This window comes from Neofelis nebulosa, chromosome 11, assembly GCF_028018385.1.
Source record: "Neofelis nebulosa isolate mNeoNeb1 chromosome 11, mNeoNeb1.pri, whole genome shotgun sequence".
NCBI classification, from domain to species: Eukaryota; Metazoa; Chordata; class Mammalia; order Carnivora; family Felidae; genus Neofelis; species Neofelis nebulosa.
In genome coordinates, this window is record NC_080792.1 from 90,651,374 (window position 1) to 90,670,233 (window position 18,860).

The window sequence follows — 18,860 nt, forward strand, 5'->3', positions numbered from 1 at the left end:
TGCATCCCGGCCAGAAAATGACTTGTCTTTGGTCACAGACCACACCCCCCCTCCCCAGACCTGTCGGCAGTCAAACATGTGGGCACCTTGCCTAGAACACCCCAGGTATCCCTGCTGTGAGCTCCCCAGAGATCAGCTCTGTATGCATTTCCTCCTTTTCCTCCTTTTGGGGGCGGGCAGGACCTGCATTCCATTCATTTTTTGTTTCCCCATCTCCCTCCCCAATCCCCAAGGCCTGGCACATAGTAGGTGCTCAGCTCAGCAAACACGAATGAGTGAGTGGGAAAGAGAAGACACAGAGGACACAATCTGGGCTCAGAGGATCTCAGGCCGTGCTGACAGCATGTGGGGATCATGCTCCCAGTCGGGGGAACCGTCATGGGGGGGGGCAGAGGGGCCCTTCCCAAGGGCCACCCCAGACCCGAGGAGACCACCTCTTGTCCATTCTGGTATTTGGTTCTCCACGTTTGGATCGCAGGCCTTGCCAGGGAGCCCAAAGGGGTTTGGCCAGCACTTGGGTTCCTTGAAAAGGAAGCTGTTAGTTGCGACGGGAAATTCCCTTTCTGTCTTGCAATTAACCTGGCCTAGAGACTCGTCACCTGCCCCCGGCTCCTTCTTCCTTCTTTTATCTAAGAAGAGCTGAGCGCTGCCTCTGCTAATGAGCTTGTCTGTACTAATGAAGCAGGTGCCCTGTCCCCCGCCGGCCCCCCTCGCCAGCTGGGAGGGGGAGGACTGTTCTTCAGATGTGAGCTCTGGGCCCACAGAGGAAAATCAGATACATGAGAATAATGACCATAATGATGAGAATGATCATGTGGACAGTGGATCCCTTTAAATGGGCTCTCCCTTCATAGGTCGGGGGCTTTATGCGCCTTATACGGGACCCAAAGTGGACGGTGCGGTGGCTTCCATTTGTCAGATGGGGACACTGAGGCCGTGGAGCCTAAATGACGGGGCCCAGGTGCATAACTGGGATGGCAGGGCCGGGTTCTCAGCCAAGACTCTGGGACTGGGTTTGCTCACCCCACTGCTGCCTTATTGACGTTTCTAAACAGTTTGACCCACTTTTTTTTATGGGAAACCTAGACACGGGAGCCGGACGGGGGGGGGGGGGGGGGGGGGGGGGGGTGGGGAGGGCAGGACTCCCACCTCAGGTACCTCCCTCCCCACCGGCCCCCAGCTGTGTAGGGCTAGTGTCCGGGCATCTGACGACTGCAGGAGCCCCCACGTGACCCCAGCCTGATTCATTCAGTTTGCTGAGCCCCCGTCGCCCGGCCCGGCCCGGGTTGGGGTGAGAGGTGCCCCCCGGGGGGATAATAGCTACTGTGACCCCCAGTGAGGCCCGTCTCCCAGGCTGGAGGAATCCGACCACCCATCCAGTCCCGGTCCCTGCCTCCATTACACCCTGGCGCAGTCGCTGTGACCCTGCCCCCAGAGCCGTCCCTCGCCTGGTCGTGTATGCCTGACGCCTGGGCCTCCTCCCGCTCAAGTACATAAGGGCCCCCCGAGGGCCCCTGCCTCACACCTGGGTAGACAACCCCAAGACGCCTTCGCTTTCTTTCAGGGCCCCTGACCGCGCCCAGCCAGGGCACCCCCATCCCTGTCCTGGTGCTTGGTGGAAATTCCTCAGGTAGCCCCCCCTCCCCGCCCCCCCCCCCCGACTCCCGAGGCGACCCCACGGGGACCCCCAAGCTGGGCCGAGAAAGTATCCCAGGACCTCTCGTCCGCACTCAGCCTCGCAGTCCCTGTCCCCCGCGGACACCCCTCCCCCCATTCCGAGGACCATCCCCCCCCCCCCCCCCCCCGCGACCTTGGGAACTCCCGCCACTTGGCCCGAATCCGCCCCATCTATCTGCTTTCGGCCGGCAGGTGCCCCCTCCCGCGGCCCCGTCCGCGCGCCCGCCCCAGACCGCCCCCGCGGGGCTCTCGGGGCCTGTGCCGCCGGGCGCCCTCCCCCAGGGACGCCCGGGAGTGGCACGTCCCGCCGCCTATGGCTGGGCGGCCGCCTGGGGCCCGTCTCCGCGGCGGGCCCGCCCCCTCCCCGGCCCCGCCCTCCCGCCGCCGCCCCGCCCTCCGCCCGGCGCTCGCCGCTCGCTCACTCTCTCGCGGGCTGCGGGGCGGCCGGCAGCTGGCGCGGGCAGAGGCGGCGGCGGCGGCGGCGGCGGCGCCACGGCGATGGGACGGGCGCTGGGGCGCAGGAGCCGCGGCGGCGGCGGCGGCGGCGGCGGCGGCGGCGGCGGGGCCCGCGCAACTCGGGCCAAGTGCGGGGCCGCCGGCGCGGGCGCGGGGCGCTGAGCCCCCGCGGCCCCCAGCTCCCGGGCCGCGCACCGCCGAGCCCCGGAGAAGCGCGCAGGGGCGAGCGGAGGAAGCGCCGCCAGCGCCGGCCGCCTGCGTCTGGGGAAGAGCGGCGCCCCGGGGGCGAGCCATGCCCGGCGCCCGAGCGTAGCCGCCGGGGGCTGCCCCCCACCCCCGCCCCCGCCCCCGGGAGCCGCGGGCCGGGCCGGGCGCGCGACAGGAGCAGCCCCGCGCCGCGCCCACCGCGCGCCGAGGACCATGCCGCCCCCGGGCCGGGCGCCGCCGCTCGGGCTCCTGCTGGCGCTGACTGCGCTCCGGTGCCCAGGTAACGCGTCCCCGGACCCCATCCCCGACCCCGGCCGCGGCGCACAAAGTTGGCTCCCGCGCGGGGCGGCCAACCTCCTTCGCAAGTCCCCGGCAGCTCGCACCTCCCGGACTCGGGTCTGGGGAGACCCCGGGAACCCAGGGGTCCCCGGCACGTACCTCTCTGCCCGGCGCGAGAGCCCGCCAGCCTTCCGCCCCGGCTCCCCTGCGGATGCCTGCAGGGCGCACGGGGGCAACAGACCGGAGGCGCTCAGCGTCTCGAGGCGGGTGGGGGCGCGTCTCCAGGAATCTAGCACCCCCCCCCCCCCCGCCCCGCCTGGTCCTGGTTTCCCCGGGGTTTCGCTGTGACGGGGCGTCGGTGGACCCCCTTCTCCCGGTTTCCTGCTGCCCGCGGACGACGCACGGCCGCGCGTTCCCAGGACACCTGCGGGGCCCCAGCCTTGAGGTCGTCTCGGTCGGCGCAGTCTGTCTGGCTTGTCCGCAGCCTCTCCCCGCTCCCCGCCGCACCCTCCTGCTTTTACACCCCACCCCCCCCCTTCCCCGAACATGTCCCCTCCCCGAGTGGCCTCCCCTTAGCCCAGGCGCAGCCTGCTGCTTGCTTTCTGGAGACGCGTGCTGCCCCAGCGCCCTGACCCCAAGGCGGCCGGGCAGCCCCGCGAGCGCAGGGCCGCCTGGAACGTGGTGATGCCCAGAGCCATTGCCTGGGTACCATGGAGCCGGGCTCCCTGCTGGCACCGGCGCAGCTGTCGCCAAAACCCAGTGAGTGGGAAAGGCAGAACAGTCGTGTATTTTCTCTCTCTGCTGGAGTTTGGAACGCTTTTACCGCCTTGGCGTGGCTACATGTTGGTTCTAGAGGAAGGCCACCCTAAAAATGCCAGTCCGTCCCCTCCCCTTCCCCCACCCCGAGCAGTAGAGACCGTCCTGAAGGCTCCGATGAACCCGGAACCGTCACGAGCAACCTGCGTGTGCATTTGGAGAGCTCGGTTCTCCTCCAACCCTTTCAAAATCAGGACCCATGATTGGGGGAGCAGAGAGCGTTCTCTTTAGAAAAAAATTTCTGCTCCTTTTCTTAACAAACAAACCGCACAGACACCCAGAATGCAGGAGAAAAATAGAACTTTAACTTTTCAGCTGCAACTGCCTTAGGGAGGTTGCATTTAGGAACAAACCTTGTATGCCAACTTAACGGGTGATGTATTTGCGTGGAAAAAGTAAACATTGTCTGCCTTCGAGATGCCCTGAAGTGACCCAGAATGTTTCATAAAACCTTCCACTCGGAAAAAACCTGGTGTCGGAGATCTCCGTCGGCGTTCAGCTCTGGCTTCACGTGTGGATGGGTCTTCCCTCTGCTGGGCTAATGAGCAGCCATACCGACCGTGTCTCCTGCTCTCGGTGTCCTTCCGTGGTTCATAAGGGGGGGCTGTTGCCGGGGTCAGGGCTGTTTCCTCTTAGCTGAAGCCCTGCCTGGGACCTGTTCCCCAAAGTGCAGTTCCCTGGACTTGAAAATTGCAGTTGTGTCTCTATTTTGTTTCTCCACGGGGGTCAGCCTTTGCCTGGATGTGCTCGGAAGCCGGTATTGGAAGTCTCTCAGAGAAGCTGCCTGCCTGACGCTTGTAGGAGAACATGGAGAACCCCCCCCCCGCCCCCCCTCCCATCCCCTAGCAACGGAAGAGCTTGTGCCTGGCTCTGGGAGGAGGCCGGGTCCTGGCAGGGCAGGTGTACCACGTCTGAAACCTGCTGTTGGCCCCGGCTCCTAGCCCTGCTGTCCCTGCCGCTCCCCGAGGGTCTCAGCTGGGCAATGCCTCATGCAGGTGCCATGAGGCAGAGGACCCCCCCTCCGCCCCCCCCTTGCCATCGTCAGGTTCTTGGGAGCACATGTAAGTCTTTTCACCGGTCCCTACCAGGGACATAAAGAGAGACAGTTTGATAACTCTATATTTAGCACCAGTTAGGAGAGCTAGGAAAAAAAACAAGGCTGCGATTCTTGAAAGATACTTAGCTGCCTACTGTCGGTTGAAAGGTTCAGAGGAATTAGCTACAGTTTCCTTCGGAGCTGGTTGGATCTTCTGGGTCATTTCTGGCATGATTTAGCGATCGCATGTGGCTGAGGTTCGGGAGAGGGGCTGGAAGGGTGCTGAGGGAAGGAAGGACGCCCTCTCCCCCGTCACACGCAGGGACTGTCTGCTCTGTGCCCCCCCCCCCCCCGCCCCCCCCCCCACCCCGCGTGGGCAGCTGCCATGGTAAAGAGCGAGGTGGGCGTACTCAGCCTTGTAAGCGCTTAAACATATGGAACTGCACTGGGTAAGAGTCAGCACAAATCCCCCAGCTTAGCGACTAGGGGGCCCCCATTATTCAAGGCACTTTTGTGCGAGCTACGGCTTTGCAAATTAGCGGCGATGTTACAGTCCCTGCTGGGGAAAATGGACGCGCCTTGCTTCATTGACCCATTGTGCTCAGGGTCTATAAAATTGGGGTGGGTGGAGAGCCCCCAAGAGAGGGGCCTTGTGACTGGCAGTGACTTTGTGTGTGTGTGTGTGTGTGTGTGGGGGTGGCTTTGGCCCCAAAGCGGAGATACTCGTCGCCCTGCCTGGCACCTTGGCATGCAATGTGGTATATTTCTTTCTCCTGACAATAGTGATTTGGGTGGGGGGGCTTGCCCGTCTATGGTGTTGCTCTGCAGAGAAGTGTCGTCCGGAGGTGCTGGGGGGTGGGATGCAACTGCTGTCACCTCCCCTGAGTGATTTAGTGGCGGTACGGTGGAGGTTCCCAGAGTAAATCATTTCAGCACCCCCCCCCCCCCCCCAACTACCGGATGCGGGGGACTTGGGAGGCGGGAGGCTTCTGTGTGAGCTGCAGCAGTCACAGCCAACAATGAGCACGGTGATTGCCATGACCCAAGAGAGCAAAAGGACCCCCTCGCTTGTCGATGTGAAGTCCAGGAGGGTGGTCTCTGGGCTGGCAGAGCCCTTCCAGGGGCCTTGTTCCTGGATGAGCCCCTCCCCCCCCCCCCCCCCCCCCCCCCGCCCCGCCGGTTGTACGCGGCTGGGTGGCTCCTTTCTTCTCTCCTGGGTCTGACATCGAATGGGCACAGAGAGGGGACTTTCCCTTTGTTGCCGTGGGGTTGAGCAAATGCACGCGGTCCGTCCCCTTGGGGATATGGAGGCACCCGGGCGCCACGGACGGCTTCGTGGGGAGCTTGGTCCCCCCAGATCTTTCTTGGAGTGAATGAGTGGTCTCGCAGAGCAAGAAGGCGTCTGGGAGCACCTGGCCCAACCGCCCCCTGTGCAGATGGGAAAAAGGAGACCCAGACCAGGGGAGAGACTTCCTCAGGGCCACACGGGTGAATTGGTGTCAGGTCAGGCGCGTGGCCCACACAATTGTTCTTTGTAAAGAACGTCCCCCAGGGGTTTCTCACTGTGCTCAGGGGAGGCTGAGCTCTACTGGATGGGCCTTTGAGGGACTGTGGCTCCATTTAAGGAGCCCAAGGTCAGGAGAACGACAGCGGTTGGGTGATGCTCACAAAAGCAGTGAATCATCCCAGTGGTGCTGATGGGACGGGGTGATAGAAGCGAGAGCTTCTGAAGGCGCCCCCCCCCCCCCCCCCCCACCGCCGTGTCGCAGGCCCCGGCCCAGGCCTTGCCTTGTGTGAACGCAGTGGGAGAGACCCAGCTCCCTGGCGGGTGGGCACTCTCACTATTCACCGTTTATAGGTGAGGATATTGAGATCCAGAGATGCCAAGTAACTTGCCTGAGGCCACACAGCGTCAGATTCTAGCCCAGGTGCTGGTCTGTGCCTTACCTGCCACCTGATGCAACCAGGTTCCCCCGCGCAGCCTCACACAGAGTGGTGTGGACGGGCCTCCGCGGGCCAAGCTGGGGGGTGGTGATCGAGCCCCGTCCAAGTGCCAGCCTCTGCTGGGGGCTTGTACTTCTGTCCTGCAACACATGTGTCTGTGAATGGGAACTAAGGTTGCGAGCCGTAGGAATCGACCAGACTGGGGGGTCAACTCTGCAGGCGCCTGGGAATCCTTTACGTTTGGTGCCCTCGAGGGATTAGATGGTTACGTTCAAGGCCAAGACTTGGGCAGACAGACTCCCCCTCTTTTCCCTTTGGTCTCCTGCCCTGGTCCTTCCATTTCAGTGAGCCTGGGAGTCTGGAACAGCTCCGCAACTAACCCCAGTCGACAGCTGTCTGTGTGTTCTGAGCCCTTCGCGGATTTTGCTTCACTGGACCCTCAACAACCCCATGGGGTAAGGACTGGTACTTGTCCCATTTTACAGACGAGGAAACTGAGGCCGTGGCTTATGTGAGGTCACACAGAGGGAAGGGGGACGGATGTGAACCCACAGCGGGCCTGGTTCAGAGTCAGTGCTCTTGAAACTGTTACCTTCTGCGTGTTCCTGGCACCAGGGTTTGTGGCGATGGATTGGATTTTGAGGCTCATTGGGGCCCAGGGGATTCAGGGATTTGGTTCTTTTTTGAGAAAATCGTTCTGGGAAATGTTGGCAACTCTAGAGCTGTCCCCCTCAGTCAGGAGCCCTGGGGTAGCTGCAGGGAGGGCTTGGCGTTTTGGGTAACTGAGCCTGCGTGGAAATCCAGTGGAGGACGACTTCTGTCGCCCTTGTGGCATGTCTGGCCTGCAGACTTCACTCGTTAGTTGCCAGCATTTAAAGAGTGGGACGTGTCAGTATCACGATCCAGGTTTCTGGCTTCTCTCAAGAAATTGGGAGATCTCGTCTAACCCTTGACCGCTCTGAGACTCAGTATCCCCATCTGTAAAATGGGCCCTGTCTCAGTCCACCCAGGCTGCTGTAGCAAAATACCCCAGGGTGGGTGCCTTGTGAACAACAGACCTCTGTTTCTCACAGTTCTGGAAACTGGGAAGTCCAAGATCAAGGCCCCGGCATGGCCACGTTCTGGTGAGAGCCCTCTTCTCCTCTTCCCGTGTTCTCATGTGGTGGAAGAGTGCGGGAGCCCGCGGTGGGCGCGGGGGGAGGGGGGTCTCTTCTATGAGGGCACCCACTCCACTCCTGAGGCCCCCCCCATCGTGACCTCATCACCTCCCAAAGGCCCCACCTCCTGATAGCACATAGGGGGTGCCGTTTCAACCTAGGAAGGCCAGATGGGCTCTTTGCTGTAACAGTCAAAGCTGTGAAGTGAAGGTTAACGGAGCCTTGGTGCTTACCGTGTGGCTACTCACTTCGGATTTCCCTGGATTCTTGGGCGGCCGCCCAGGGAGAGGTTAGGGGCTCAGATGTATCCCCGGTGGGGATACTAAGGTTCAGAGGAACGCAGGGACCCGAACAAGACAATGCAGATTGTGAGTGGCAGGGCGGGGTCTCCTCCCCAACGAGCCTGACTCCTGTCTTTCCTGCCTCTACGGTGCCTTCTTATCCTGGAGTTTTCTCTCATTTCCCAATCTCTCCGGCTTAGGTACCTGCGATCTCAGGGGCTTGCATTCTAGGACAGGTTCGTGTGATGGAGAGACAGGGAGCCAGCAAATTCACAAACAGGAAAGTCCTAGCCAGTAATTTGTGCCCCTCATGTTCAACACAAGGCTATGGGATGGCGAGTGACTGGGTGATCCAGGAAGACTTCCTGGAGGAGGTGGCAGTCATCTTGTCCAAAGACCTACATGATCAGAAGGAGCCCACCTGGAGAAGGGTGTTCCAGGCGGGAGTGGGAATACTTGCAAGGTGGTTTGCTCAGTGCCTGGCACACAGCAGGTGCTCACGGACCACGTGTTCATTCACTCACTCATTCGTTCATTCGTTCATTCATTCGTTCATTCAGCAAACATCTGTTCATCAGCTCTAAGCTCTGGGGACACAGCATGGAACAAAGGAGACACATTCCCCATTCTGAGGACTGTCATTTGGGCGGAGCGAGACAGTAAGAAAACAACAGACAAACAAATACATAATTTAATGGCAGGCGGTGATAGGTGCCAAGGGGAGAGACAGAGCCGCTGTTGTCCCCTTTTCTCCATCCACGCACTTGTTTTGCTACTTGAGTGCAGGATGGACCCGTGATGCCCGCTGCCTGCCAAGGGAAGGAGAGAAAAAAGCCTAGGTTCTTTGGACTTGAATTCCGACGTCCTCCCTTGCTTAAAGCACCTGGGTCCACAGTCAGGCTGCTCCGAACTCCCTTCCCTGACACCTGGCTCCTTACCTGATCAATACCCTCTCCTTACACTCCAGTCCCAAAATAGTTACATAAAAAATCAATAGAGTCCAATTTGATTTGCTGTATTTTATTACCGAGGGTGATGGAGTGTCTGGAGCCGCCTGGTGCTTCTGAGCGCGGTTGTTTTGCGGTGTTAACCTGAATTAACCCGTTGGGGGACCTAACTCATCGTGGCTGTGCTTTGGTGCCCAGAATGCAGCGCCCAGGAAGGGTGACTCAGTAAATAACGCATCTCTAACGTCTGCTCTGTGCTCGGAATGTCTCCCACCAGGGCTCCTAACGCACCGGACAAATGGACACGTAAAAATAGCCCTGTGGCTGCAGCCAGCGCTCCCGGGGCCGACCCCGCGGGCCTGCTGCAGGGTCCTGTCGTTCCTTCCAGAACTCCGGAGCGGCAGGCTGGCTCTGCCTGGTCCCCCGGCTCTCGGATTCCGTGGCTTCCTTTGTTTGCCTGGTTCTCTTCGTGTTGTGTGCTGTCGACGTATTTATATCCTTGGCTCGGTATTTTCCCCTTCTGTGGTCGTGCCGTCTGCCGTTGCCGGTTCCCCCGGGGGAGCCGGGGGGCCAGATTGGGGGGGCTGGGGGGCGCCCGGGCACAGGGATGGGGGCTCTGCGGGAGATGAGGCTGGAGGGGGTGGCCAGGCGGGAGGGGACCCTGTCCTCGGGCCGAAATATGGGGCAGGGGCAGTGGAAGGGGAGGGGCACGGTGTGCGTGGAAAATGCCATTTCGCCAAATAAGTTTTCTGGGGTGGCGGTGACTCGGAGCTTTTCCAGGCCAGCGGGGAGCCTCTGGCTGCCTTTGGGCCATAACTGGCCCGCAGACTCGTCTCGTTAGTTGCCAGCGTTTAAAAAGTAGCAGATGTCAGTATCCAGGTTTCTGGCTCCTCGCAAGAAATCGGGAGGTCTGGGACCCCGGTCTAGCTCCTTGAGCTCTCTGAGACTGTTTCTCCACGTGTAAAACAGGTCTCGATCTCCCCTCCTGCCGATTTTCTTCCTTGAAACTCCACCCCAGTCTGCTTCCTTCCTCCTTGCCTGCCTTTGTTTATTCTAACACATTTTTCTTGTGCGCCTGTGCTGCGATGGCACTGTTCTCAGAGCTGGTGACACAGCAAGGACAAGACAGACAAAGGTCCCCGTCCTCGTGGGATCAGCATTAAGGTGGAGACAGACAAATACTGAACTAAACAAATGCATCGAAATGCAGTTAATCGAAATTAAACGGTAGTGAGTGCTACAGAGAAGCACGGAACAGGGCAGCAGAGAGGGAGCGCCGGGAAGGGGTGTTTTGCAGTTTTATTTTATCTTAGTTTTTCAAATATTTTTGCTTTAGTAAGTAATCTCTACACCCAACGTGGGGCTCGAACTCACAGCCCCGAGATCAAGAGTCTCACGCTCCATCAACAGCCAGCCAGGCGCCCCTGCAATTCTCAATAGCAGCATCTGGAAGGGTGACATTTGAGCAAAGGCCTAAGCAAGTAAGGGAGTAAGCTATTCGGTGGCTTTCTTGGGGAAGGGTATTCCGAGCAGAGGGAACAGCCAGTGCAAAGGCCCTGAGGTGCTAAGGACTGTTTCCTCTGCATGAGGAGGCAGCTGGTCCAGATTTGACAGAAGAGGGCTGTGCTCTGACTCCCAGGAGCAGAAGCAGGGAGAGCTGAGAAAGTCTACTGCACTAGTCCGGGCTTGGACCACGAGTGGTGGCTGTAGACGAAGGTAGGAAGCGGGATTCGGGTGCAGTTGGAAAGTTACGCCGCAGGACCGGCTGACTGATGGATTCGTTCGGTAAATCTTTACTGGGTGCCGACTCCATGAGTATCACTGTTCTTGGAACTGGGGCCAAACCAGTATTTGTCAGCGATGAAATTAACAAACAGAACTTACATCTGTGGGTTGGGCCTTTGCCTTTTGTGAGTTCTTCCCCGACGGCCCCGGGGAAGAAGGTTGGGGTGGACGACCCCGTGTTCCTGCACGTGTGAGATAATGCACACGACTGGCGAGAATCCAGTTAAGGGGATCCGAGGACGACCCTGGATGCAAAATGCTTACAGCACAGTTTTACTGAACGCTCAGTAAATGGTGGCAGTTATTAAGAACACTGTCAGGACAGTTGGTGGAGGTTGGATTTGACCTATGATCTATCAGTCTCACTTTGGTGTTCATTTTTCCTGCCGGAACCAGCAGTATTAAAAGAAACAAAGTTTCCGTGGTCACGATGTGATTCTTCTGGCACAGTTTATTGTCCGTGGCCACTATGGGTATACTTACTTTACCTGGTGATGTGTAAGCGAAACGCGTGTCAATCAAATTCTGTCTTCTTCATCAACGTCCACTGCAGTTTGGAGATGTGTTGAAGTTCGATCCGACCCCGGGCTGGCTTTGGCTCCTGACAGGTTGCTGGCCGGTTTCTGCAGCCCTTAAAGCGGCATCACCAAACTATGGCCCGTGGGCTGAATCTGGCCCTCCACTTGTGTTTGTAAATAAAGTTTTATTACAACAGGGCTACGTCCATTTGTTTACCTACTGTTCGTGGCTGCTTTCTCACGACAGTGAGAATTGAGTACTGTCGGAGATCATCTTGCCTGCAGAGCTGAAATGAATGATGCACCACCTAGTCCTTTTGCAGACAAAGCTTCCCTTAAATGAAGGTCAAGCAGGGAACGCTGCGTAAGTGTGTGTTAATAACACACATTTGTGGTCAAGAACAAGTGTCCCTTCGTAATGTCAGGAAAATTGTCCAGCTCATCTGAACGAGAAGAGTTGTGGGTATGGTATCTCTTGGTTGAAAAAAATCAACACAAAACATATTGATTGAAAATTGCCATCAATTCAGTAATGCTTTTGAACGAGTGGGTTTGGGTAATTACAGTCGCATTTATGTAACATTTTAAAAATAGTAGCACATGTGTGTGCAAGATATTTTTACTCTGTAGGCAAAGCTGGGTGGCTTACAGCTCAGGAGACCCTTGTAGGGATGCTGTTGGAGATAGCCAGGATTAAAGGAGCCTGTTGGTTAATTATTTTATACTTGGAATGGTGCTGATCAGTGGATCTCTTTTATGGCCTTGTGTTTTTTCTTTTTGGGTTGTAAAAAAAAATTTTTTTTTAACGTTTATTCATTTTTTGAGAGGCAGACAGGGAGTGGGTGGGGGAGGGGCAGAGAGAGAGAGAGGGAGGCATAGAATCCGATGCAAGCTCTAGGCTCTGAACTGATGGCACAGAGCCCAACACGGGGCTAGAACTCAGGGATCATGAGATCATGACCTGAGCCGAAGTCAGAAGTTCATCTTTAACACAGTCCAAAAGGGGGCGCCTGGATGGCTCAGTCGGTTGGGCGTCCGACTTCGGCTCAGGTCATGATCTCACGGTCTGTGAGTTCGAGCCCCGTGTCGGGCTCTGTGCTGACAGCCCAGAGCCTGCTTCAGATTCTGTGTCTCCCTCTCTCTCTACCCCTCCCACACTCACGCTCCGTTTCTGTCTCTCAAAAATAAATAAACGTTAAAAAAAATTAAAACAAAAAGATGAACATAACCTTCTGTATATTTACTTGTGACACTCAGGTCCGTGATGCATTAAGTTTTCAATGCTAAGATTTTGAGTTCACTTACGGAGACGAATGTGCCAAATGCAGAGTGTATGTCCCTATAGTCGTCTGGATTCTTATCATCGCAAGGGACAAAACTGGGCATTTGCTGGACTCTGGAGCTAGGAAGTTCAAGGAAGCAACGCCTTCAGGCGTGGCTAGATCCAGGTGCTTAACGCTCCCAATGAGTGAGCGCTTCTGCTCTCTCACTCTGTCTCTTGGTTCTCTTTCCCTCTGTGTTCATTTAATTCTCAGACAGCCTTTCTCCACCTGATGGCAAATCTGGCCACCGTCAGCCCCAGGCTTTCCTCCAAAATCACTTGTCTCTTCTCTCATTGTACCAGCAAGGACCCCTGGACTCACTTGCATCATGTACGGAGCCCTCACCCGGGGACTGTGACTGTGGATGGAATCCTTTATGTGATTAGCCACACTTAAGGCAGAAGCTCGTCTCTGGAGTTGGAATCGGAAGCACGTTGCCAGAGAGAGACAGGAGATGATTTCCCCAAGAAGGAGTTGCCTCAGCAGCCTACCGAGCAAGTGAGGTGGGGAGAAGCCTCCCAGGCCGGGAGAGCCCTCACCTGTGGGCTGAGACCTCTGGTGCGTGTCCCGCACGGAGCCGAACACTCCCTGCCATCGTTGTGCGTGCCCTTGGCCGCCGCTGGAACCGCTGGGCTGCGTCCTTGTGACTTCAGTCCGGTGACTTCACATGTCTTCCGGTTGCTTTGATCGAAAACACGGAACATTTGGGATGCGGTCTGCGCATAGCTCTGAAGAGAGAAGCTGGTCTCTGACCCCGCGATCCCACTTCTGGGCCGCCTGTGGTTTTCGAAGTGAGAGCACCACTGTTCAAGGTCGTAGGGTCAGGGGTGTTTCTAGCAGCGTCTTCGCTAGCGGCAAAAAAGAGAACCAAGCGGCCCGACTGCCCCATCGGTAAAGTAGCTCTTGACTTCGTGGTATTTCCACGCGCAGGACCGTGTAACTGTTAAAAAGAGCAGCTTGGACGTATAGTCTCTTCCCCTGGAAGGATGACGTGGGCTTGCCAAGAGAGAAGAGCGAGTTGCGTGGTAACTTACGCTGTGCGACGCCATTTCAATAACCACCGTGAACCTGGGGCGCCTGGGGGGCCCAGTCGGTTCGGCGTCCAACTTCGGCTCGGGTCACGATCTCGCGGTCCGTGAGTTCGAGCCCCGCGTCGGGCTCTGGGCCGACAGCTCGGAGCCCAGAGCCTGCTTCGGATTCTGTGTCTCCCTCTCTCTCTGCCCCTCCCCCGCTCACGCTCTGTCTCTCTCTCTCTCTCAAAAATAAAAAGAAACATTAAAACAACAACAACAATGAACGAAAAGTCCCCTCTGTGTATAAAATAGTTAGTACTTACATGGTGCCAGTCACAACTTTAAGTAATTTGCATGTGTCAGCTCACCTAATACGAGTCTGGGTGTGTGGGTGTTATTACTATACCCCTTTTAAAGAAGGGAACATCGAGGCACTGAGAGGTTAACCAGAGTTACATGACCTGAATGAAGGAGTGAAGGGGGTGGGGTGGTGGGTGGTGGGAAAGGAGGGGGCAGGAAAGGCAGGACATCTGGAATGTTCGAGGTATTTTAGCCACACTAATGCAGAGTTTTATGTAGACAGCCCCACTCTTTCCTGTAGGGTTTTGGGGGCCCTGTTGGGGCTGGTGAGAGTGCCTTAGTGGGGATCCTCTGAATTTGCTGCTGGGCTTTTGTGGTGCTGGGGGCTGTGGTGCATGGAACTCGGGTCACCCGGGACGGAAGCTGCTTTGTGGTTCACTGGGGGAAGGGAATCCTGGCTGTGTGGTGTGATGGGCGTCTGTGGAGAATGGGTTCATCAGTGAGTAGCACACACTTACGTGGTGGTGGCTTAAAAAGTAGGAGATTGTTTCTATCCCAAATCGGATTCTGGTGCTCTGTACTTCAGGACTGTAGGTCGGCTCTGTTCCGTGCAGTCCTCATGGGCCTTTGCTCCCTTCTACCATTTCCAGTTTGTGGTCTTTGTCCTCACGGCCCAAGATGGCAGCTGTGGGTACAGCAATTTCGTCTCCATTCCAGGCACCAGTATGGGGGTGCAGACAAAGCGAGGGTGAAGGATCAGTTGTCTTTTGTGGAAGAGTCCTGGTAGTCCCACGATGCCTCCACTTGTGTCCCATTGGCTGTGACTAAATCACACGGCCCCATCTCGCTGCAAGAGAATCTGGGAAGTCTTCATTTTAGAGCGCCAAAAATCAAGCGTTCTGTTACTGTGGAAGGACAGAATGGATGCCAGGGGAATAATTAGTAGTTGGTGATAAATACCTTAGCAGGGATAACACAGTGTTTGGAGAGAAGGCATGAACCATCAGGATCCTTTATAATCGTGTGTGTGTGAGAGAGAGAGAGAGACAGAGAGAGAGATTGATTTTATTCTGCGTCTTAAGGGGGGGCCTGGGAGACATAGTTTTTCTGGGTGCCAGGAGGAAAAGAAAGCAGTTTGATGAGTGTGTAACACCATCTCTGTGAAAGATATAAATATGGCTTGAAGAAATATTACGGATCAATCTGAAGTGTCTTTTGAACAATTTCATATCCTCCCCAAAGGTGACCATCCATATCAGTTTGCTGTGTATTTTTCCTGTGGGAAATACACACACACACACACGCACACACACTTAAATGTTTATTTATTTTGAGAGAGAGAGGGACAAAGAATACACACACGTGGGGGAGGGGCAGAGAGAGATGGGAGAGAATCGCAAGCAGAGCCCCGATGTGGCTCAATCCCACGAACTGTGAGCCGAAATCAAGAGTCAGAGTCACAACCGACCGAGCTACCCAGGCACCCCAGAAATAAATATGTTATAACATAGTTTTAAGTTTGTTTTAAAAACATGCTTCTGGGGCGCCTGGGTGGCTCAGTCGGTTAAGCGTCCAACTTTGGCTCGGGTCATGATCTCGCGGTTTGTGAGTTCGAGCCCCACATCAGGCTGTCTGCTATCAGCACGGAGCCTGCTTCAGATCCTCTGTCTCCCTCTCTCTCTGCCCCTGCCCCCTCCCAAAATAAATAAACATTAAAAACATTTAAAAACATCTACTTCTTTGTCTCTTCCCCAATATCGACCTGCATATAATACTATTTTTTTGAATTGTTGCATAGTAGTCCATGGTATAGAAATATCAAGGAGTATTTGGTGATTTCCCGCTGCCTCATGAAATGGGGATTCTCCAAACACAGAAAAGGGGGTCAGAAAGTAGGCGTTCACCCACCAGGAACACTGTGCAGTGATCAGCACCCAATCAGGATCTGCAGGCATTCAAACAAAGCCGGGGGTGGGGGGTGGGGGAACTGGGGGAGACCAGACGGAAGAGCTGACACCTGAGGAAGTGGAGTTAACACAGCAATGGGGACGGTGGGGGACTGGTTGTTGGAGACCTGCCGAAGCTTCCCAGCGTCCTGTTCCCGGTGGCTCCCACTGTGGGTGATTCCCGAGGACTTGGAATGCCAGCCCATCTACTCACGGCATTTCTCCAGATCGTGGGAGCTTCAGTCTCAGAAGAGGGACGTCCTCCCGTTCTCTGGTGTCTGCCTCTGCAGCCCGTGATGCAGACCCATTTGTCTCTAATGGGAAAGGCTCTTGAGAAAGCCCCATGGATTTGTGATGAGATTTTTATTTCCTTACGATATCTTCTTCTCCTTCCACCCACCGCCCCCTACGCCCAGGCCGGTTGAAGTGTTTTTCTCTTAAGTTTATGGGCTGAGCTGTTGGGAGGGTCTGCGTGTTTCAGGAAAGGTATCGGGGGAGGAGGTGTCAGCCTTGCTGTTCGCACCAGCCTCACTCACGCAAGGTCTGAAGTGGCCTCGTCTTCCCACTGGACCAGTTTGCCTGTCAGCTCAGATCGTTTTGGGAGGGCGACTGCATTCTGCTTCTCTGTCACCGTGGCATAGAGACACCGTGAGGGAGGAAGGTGCTGGGATTCTTTTCCCAATATTTCCCGTCCCTCAAGGGTCCCTCCCTCCTCTCGTTCGGCATCTTGCTTTGTGAGTTTTTAATACGTGTTCGAATCAGGGGGTGGACGTGTATCACGTCTCTCACTGCTTAGTTACGTACTGTTTGCAGCTTCCCCAGCTGCTTTCTTCTTGCTAACCGTTTCAAAGTACCTCACTGAAACTTAGGGCATGAGCTCAGGCAGGCTGACTGCCTGGGTTTGAATCCCAGCCCCACCACTTGATAGCTCTGTGACCTTGGGTTGGTTGCTTAGCCTCTCTGTGCTATATAACATTCTCTTCCATGAAGTGGGGACGCAGGGGCTCCTACTCCTTGCGCTGCCGTGAAGACGAAGAGAGATGTTGTGTAAGAACTCAACACAGTGCTTGAATTCCCAGGATTCCTTAACGAATGTTTGCACGGCTTTACCTGTTTCTCCATTTACTGAATGTTTCATTGAACACCTACTGTGTGCTCTGGTGCTCCTTTTTGTGGTTTGGCTCATCTCTGCTCCGACATCATTTCATCTCCGAATGCTGTCGCGTGAGAGTGGTGGTCTGCTATCTTTGCCTTCCTCGGAGAGTAACACCCATCTTTTTAAAATTTATTTTTAGGGGCGCCTGGGTGGCGCAGTCGGTTAAGCGTCCGACTTCAGCCAGGTCACGATCTCGCGGTCCGTGAGTTCGAGCCCCGCGTCGGGCTCTGGGCCGATGGCTCGGAGCCTGGAGCCTGTTTCCGATTCTGTGTCTCCCTCTCTCTCTGCCCCTCCCCCGTTCATGCTCTGTCTCTCTCTGTCCCAAAAATAAATAAAAAACGTTGAAAAAAAAATTTGTTTTTAAAAATTAAGATGTAATTGGCAAACAATATTTTATTAGTTTCAGGTGTTCAGCACACTGATTCCTTATTTATATACATCATGAAACAATCGCCACGACCGTTGCAGTTACCATCTGTCACCGTACAAAGTTTTCGCAATATTGACTGTCTTCTCTATGCTGTGTATGGTGTCCATGTGTTTTATTTATTTTATAACCAGGGGATTGTACCTCGTAATGCCCTTCACCTATTTTGTCCACCCTCTGTCCCTCTCCCCTCTGGCCACCATCAGTTTGTTCTCTGTATCTGTGAGCCTGCTTCGTTTGTTTGTTTGTTTCCTTTTTTTAGATTCCACGTACAAGTGAAGATTCCGCAGATGGGTGAAATCGTGTGGTGTTGGTCTTTGTCTGACTTATTTCACTTAGCATAGTACCTCTTAGCTCCACCCATGTTGTTGTAAGCGGTAAGATTTCACTCTGATTGTCGAGTAATATTCCAGTGTGTGTGTGTGTGTGTGTGTGTGTGTGTGTGTGCACATACCACATCCATCTATTCATCTATCAATGGACCCTTAAGTTGCTTCCACACCTTGGCTATTGTAAATAATGGACAGTGAACGGAGGGGCGCATATATATCTTTTCCAATTCGTGTTTTTGTTTTCTTTGGATAAATACCCAGAAGTGGGATTGCTGGATCATATGGTATTTCTTTTTTTTTTTTTTTTTTTCAAATGTTTATTTATTTTTGAGACAGGGAGAGACAGAGCATGAATGGGGCAGGGGCAGAGAGAGAGGGAGAGAGAGGGAGACACAGAATCCGAAGCAAGCTCCAGGCTCCGAGCTGTCAGCCCAGAGCCCGATGCGGGGCTCGAACTCACAGACCGTGAGATCATGACCTGAGCTGAAGTCGGATGCCCAACCAACTGAGCCACCCAGGCGCCCCTCATATGGTATTTCTATTTTTAATCTTCAGAGGACCCTCTGTACTGTTTCTAGCAGTGGCCTCCACCCATTTACATTACAGCCAGACATGCATGGGGGTTTCCTTTCCTCCACGTCCTCGCCAACATGTCATTATTTCTTGTCTTTCTGATAGTAGCCATGCTGACAGGTGTGAGTTGATATCTCATTGTGGTTTTTACTTGAATTTATTTGATGATGAATGATGTTGAGCATCTTCTTGTGTGTCTGTATGTCTTCTTTGGAGAAACATCGATTCAGGTCCCCTGCCCATTTTGAAATCGGATCTTTGGTTTTTTGATACCGAGTGGTAGGAGTCCTTTATATGTTCTGGATGTTAACCCCTTATCGTATATGTCATTTGCAAATATCTTATCTCATCCAGTAGATTGCCATTTCACGTTGTTGGTGGTTTCCTTTGCTGTGCAGAGGCTTTGTATATTGGTGTAACCTCAGGAGTTTATTTTTGCTTCAGTTATCCTTGCCTGAGGAGACAGATCTAAAAAATTATTGCTAAGACCAGTACCAAAGAGCTTACCACCTATGTTTTCTTCTAGGATTTTTATGGTGTCAGGTCGTATCTTTAAGTCTTTAATCCACTTTGAATATCCTTTTTTTTTTTCAACGTTTTTTATTTATTTTTGGGACAGAGAGAGAGACAGAGCATGAATGGGGGAGGGGCAGAGAGAGAGGGAGACACAGAATCGGAAACAGGCTCC

General features: G+C 55.1%; 1 protein-coding gene across 1 annotated transcript in view; it reads left to right on the plus strand.

Moving 5' to 3' along the window:
• The first annotated feature begins 2,154 nt into the window (after window positions 1–2,154).
• Window positions 2,155–18,860, plus strand: part of TMEM132B (transmembrane protein 132B) — a 371,909-nt gene continuing 355,203 nt past the window's right edge. The window contains exon 1 of the mRNA XM_058691481.1: window positions 2,155–2,620. Within this exon, the coding sequence (XP_058547464.1) occupies window positions 2,554–2,620 (67 nt within the window). The 5' untranslated portion in view covers window positions 2,155–2,553. The remainder of the gene's footprint in view (window positions 2,621–18,860) is intronic.